Source organism: Lactuca sativa, chromosome 5 (genome assembly GCF_002870075.4).
Source record: "Lactuca sativa cultivar Salinas chromosome 5, Lsat_Salinas_v11, whole genome shotgun sequence".
In the NCBI taxonomy this organism is placed as follows: domain Eukaryota; kingdom Viridiplantae; phylum Streptophyta; class Magnoliopsida; order Asterales; family Asteraceae; genus Lactuca; species Lactuca sativa.
The window spans coordinates 229,406,319-229,411,415 of record NC_056627.2 but is presented as its reverse complement, the minus strand read 5'-3'; the positions used below and the strand labels follow the sequence as shown (position 1 = coordinate 229,411,415).

General features: G+C 37.0%; 1 protein-coding gene across 1 annotated transcript; it reads left to right on the top strand.

Annotated features, from left to right (window-relative positions):
- Positions 1 to 210: 210 nt before the first annotated feature.
- LOC111881803 (uncharacterized) lies at positions 211 to 4,147 on the top strand. Its single transcript, XM_023878196.3, has 3 exons — positions 211 to 663; positions 1,157 to 1,512; positions 1,596 to 4,147. The coding sequence occupies exons 2-3, from the start codon at positions 1,166 to 1,168 to the stop codon at positions 4,021 to 4,023; spliced, it is 2,775 nt and encodes a 924-aa protein (XP_023733964.1). The 5' UTR covers positions 211 to 663; positions 1,157 to 1,165; the 3' UTR covers positions 4,024 to 4,147.
- The last annotated feature ends 950 nt before the right edge of the window (positions 4,148 to 5,097 follow it).

Sequence of the window (5,097 nt, the reverse complement as noted above, 5' to 3'; positions counted from 1 at the left end):
AACCGCTTTAAATCGGGAACCTGGGAATGAGCGATTCAATTAGCACAGTTTTATGTCTATTTTTATATCGAAACGAACGGACTAATTTTTATAAAAAAATGGTTGAACATATTAAAGTAAATAAAAATAATGAGACATTTTGCATAACAAACTTTGGTGATATTTTTTATATTTATTAAATTTATTTTTTTATTTTTTTATTTTTTATCACAGTTACATCTTTTGTTATCATATAACAAGTTGTAAACATTCTTTTGTAATTCTAGAAAATAAATATGAGAACCTCTTTGAATAACGGATAATCAATACTATTTGACATGAACACCAAAAGGTGAAACCAATGTTTTACGAAAATTTCCAAATTTGCCACATAACTTTTTAAAGCTTATAATCCAAGGATTACTCCGCAAGGTGACCTCCCTCTTCAACGGCGTTAACCCCTTTTCGTTTCAATTCCTCTCCCCGCTTTTGCCCTAATTCCATAATGCCCCCTCGATTCCTATGTCCTCTCCCTTCGTCGTCGATTTGATCTGAAAATCACCACCTGAACGCCAATCATCGCTTTCCTCTCTCTCTACAAGCTCCCCAAATTTTATCTTAACCCCGAAAACCCTAAGTTTCGATTCAGTCAAACAACTGCAACTGCAAAAGCAGAGTTACTAGGTAAGCTGCTTCCTTCTGTATCACTTTTTGCGTACTTTACGTTGATTCTGAAGGTTTCATAACTCTGGCTGACATTCTGTATGTAATTTTGGTGAATTTTTTGCCTTTATTGGTGTTTCTTGCTGAACTTGTAGCTGTATCATTTGTTTTGTTGGTTGATTTTTTGTCTTCCGCAATACAAATTATACTTTGTGTTTCTACGTAGAATGAGTTGCTTCTCAAGAGAAAAGTTATATAAAACATTAAGCTTATACCAACTACTATGAATCGAACAATGTTGGTGTTAATTTCACCAAATTTCGTAATTGACATATACTAGAGCCGACTTTAAAAGCCAACACTGTAGCTTTGTTTTGTTGGTTGGGAACTGAGCTATGTATGCAGTTTTCCATACTTGAAGCCCTCACTAAAGATAGATGGTCAAAGATGTCTCCTTCCCCATTTATTCCCTCTAGGTTAACCTTTTTTTGCTTGGCTGTGTTTGTTTCTGTAGGTTTATGAAATGGCAAAGGGTAAGCTTATATTAATCTGTCAATCTGGTGGTGAATTTGTTACAAATGAAGATGGAACCATGACTTATAATGGAGGAGAGGCAAATGCAGCAAATGTCAATTCTGAGACTCCCTTCAGTGAATTAAAGTTGAATTTGGCTGAAACATGTAATTTCAACCAGGAAACAGTTACTGTCAAGTATTTCCTTCCAGGAAACAAACGAAACCTGATTACAGTGAAGAACGATAAGGATGTAAAAAGAATGATTGATTTTCATGGAGATGCACTGACAGCTGAAGTCTTTGTTACAGGAACACCAGGTTTTGATCGAAGTGCCTTAGATACACAAACTAACAGGTATGTTCTATCAAAAAAACACATTTACATCATTCTACTTTCATTTCTTCCTATTTCTTTAATCATACTGATGATCCTCACAGCCAAAGCAATGTCAAGAACAATGAGACTATAAACAATGACAACACGAGTCCCAAGAAAGATGATGTGGTTAAACGAGGCAAAGTTGGTAACAAGAAAGATAAAAAGATGAAGAAAGAAGATAAGGGGCAAAAGAGTCCTTTAGCATCCCCATCTAAGAGGACAACACGCCGAACTGTAGCTGCTAAAACTGAAGCATCTTCTAATGAAAATGAAGAAAAAACCGAAACAAAAGTGTCAAAGGATGAGGGGTCCACAGGAGACACCTCCACAAGTGCTGATTCTGAACAAGTCAACATCAATCAAGATTCTGATTGTAGTTCCGATTTTGTCCCTAGTAGGTATCCAAAAAGAAAGAAGCCAAATGTCAATACTACCCCTGCTGACAGTGTCAAGAAACGTAGGCGTACCCCTTCTTGGAAATTTGGTGCCAATGGCCGCCCCACCATAGTTTCTAACCCCGATGATTCTGCGGGGTCCAAGGGTAAAATTGGAAAATCACAAAGAAAGAGTGGGAGGTTAGCTGCTAAAGAGGGAGCAGGGACAAAATCAGGGAGAAAAAGAGGACGCCCTCGAGCTGTCCCTCCACCTGACAGCAGTGATCAAGAACTTGATGATGACGTGGCGCCTGAAACTTTGCTTGATATTGTCAAAGTGGAAAAAGAAAAACTTCATGGACATGAAGAATCTTACAACAAGTTACCATGGTTCTGTGAGAAGATTCTAGAAACAAACCCTGGAAGCATCTCAAAACTCGTGATTAATGAAAACAAAAGATTCAAATCCCTTTTTGTCTCTTTTTTCGCTCCATTATCCGGATTCCAAAACAGCTGTCGCCCACTTCTTTTCCTTGAATCCACTTCATTAAGGTCAAAATTCGGAGAATTTATATTTACAGCAAATGCCATTGATGGAAACGATGGTTTTTTCCCTGTTGCATTTGCTATAGTAGACACTGAAGACACTGACACCTGGCGTTGGTTCTTGGAAATTTTAAAATCCACAATCCTGACCCCACAACCTATCACATTCGTGTTTGATAGAGACAAGAATTTGAAAATCACCATACTTGAAGTTTTTGAAAACGCGTATATCGGGTATTCTATCTACCATTTGTTAGAGAGCTTCAAAAGAACTGTAAAAGGTCCGTTTCACGGTGATGGTAAATCTTTTTTACCGGTTCACTTTTTAACCGCAGCACATGCGGTCCGATTAGTCGGTTTCAAAAAGTCAACGGAGCAAATTAAGCAAATTTCATCACAAGCTTACGATTGGGTGATGCAAATTGAGCCACAACATTGGACAACTTCTTCCTTTGAAGGTGAAAGATATAACCACATTGTAGATGATATAAGTATAAACGTATCAATCTCAAAGTTAATGGAGGATTATCGGGAGTTACCTTTGTTGCAAAAGATTGATGCTTTGATACGTTTTATGATTGATGAGATGAATGATGCGAATTTGGATGCGAGTATGTGGGGGACACATCTTACGCCTTCTAAAGAGAAACAACTTCAAGAAGAGAATTTGAGATCTTGTGGTTTGAAAGTGTTGATTTCTTCTGATACCCTTTTTGAGGTTCGTGAAGATTCGACTCATGTTGTGAATTTGAGTAACTGGAGTTGTACTTGTTTAGGGTGGAAAGAAACCGGTTTGCCATGTAGACATGCACTTGCGGTTTTTGCTTTGATCGGTAAAAATCCGTATGAGTTTTGCTCGAATTATTTTACTGTTGATGCGTATCGTATAACGTATGCGGAATCTATAGCCCCGGTGCCAATTGAGAAGGAGGAGAAGGTTGAAAAGATAGAGATGATAACTGTAGGGGGTGGAAATGTAGATGTTGAAAAGATTGAGGTTGTGGAAGAAAAGATAGGCGAAATTGAGAAAGAAGAGTGGGAAAGGGTAGAAGATGGGCTAAAGAGTGAAAAGGTGGAAGTTGAGGGTGAAAAGATGGAGATGGAGAAAGGAGGGGGTGAAAATGAACATGGTGTGAAAGTAGGGGGTGAAAATGAAAATGAAGAAGATGTGAAAGTAGGGGGTGAAAATGAAAATGAAGAAAATGTGAAAGTAGGGGGTGAAAATGAAATTGAAGAAGATGTGAAAATAGGGGGTGGGGATGAAGAAGATGTGAAAGTAGGGGGTGAAATTGAAAATGAAGTAATTGTGGAAGTTGAGGGTGGAAATGTGGAAGGTGAGAAAGAAGAGGGTGAAAAGTGTAAGATTACAAAAGAAGAAGATGAAGTTGTTGTGTTACCTCCAATACCTGTAAAACCAGCTGATGAGGTGAAGGAGAAGATGGAGTGGGAAGAAACAGAAGTGGAAACAAAGAGAACAGTGACGTGTACAAAGTGTAAGCAGCCTGGGCATAACAAGAAGTCTTGTAACTTGTATCAGGTGCAACAAGCTTTGATCAACCAGGTATGATTATGGATTTATGGTTCTTTGTATTTATGTACCATAATGGAGATGTTATTTGAGGTTCAATGTCTGTCTTTGTTTAAGAATATTTGGTTTAGATTTATATTTTGTATACCCTTTGGACTTGTTAGATTTTTTTTTTTTTTTTTTTTTTTTTTTTTAAAAGTCGAGTCTTGGAAGAAATAATTTTAGGAAAAAGACGGTGAATAAATACTTTCTTTGTAATCATGATGAATACGAGAAACTTTTAGATCGTATTTGCGTTATGTTGATTTAGAATGGTTCGTATATGATAAGCAACTATAGCCTATAGGGCCTAGATGCGTCCCTAGGTGCCATATCATAGTTGGTTGTGGGGTGTTTTTTTGATACGTGTTAGGACTTGTTTTCTCAAAGAAATGAACCGAAGAGAGATTATCGAAGCAAAGACCACATTTATGTGAAATGAAATAAAGCCAATAAAGATACACAATTTAACGGTTTGTACAAACATCTTGATCTGAAAAAGTTGTGAAAGCGAGACAACCTTATCCAAGGTTCTCTACATGTTTCGAGAGGAAAATAATGGAAAGAGTTTTAAGTTTTTAGACTTTTGGAAGATTGGAAAAGATAGCATGGAAAATCGTTGCAAAGGTGGAAAATATAGATAGCTCCAAAAAAATTAAAACATTCGACTTCAACTACACAACAAGACCAAATTCCCATGTTGGATTCAACTTTAATGACAATGATTATATACTTGAAATTCAACCTCCTAGGTCGATGAGAATGGATAAAGCCAATAGAAAGGATAAACTCCTTGTCATGGGTACCATTAGGGTCGTGCAAATGGGCGAGGCAACATGGGTGATGTCCGGCGTCCCAAATTCTAGGGCCTCATTTTAGGTTTGGATTGGTTTTTCTACGTCTAGAAATCGAAAAAAAAAGCTGAATCTAACCAAAATACACAAAATGACGTCGTTCTATTTATAGATATCACACCATTAATAAGATAATCCATAAAATAAAAAAAATAATATTTTATGGTGTAGGTGAAGGTGAAGCTCGTATATGATAAAATATGTTAGAGGGTTAAAAGTC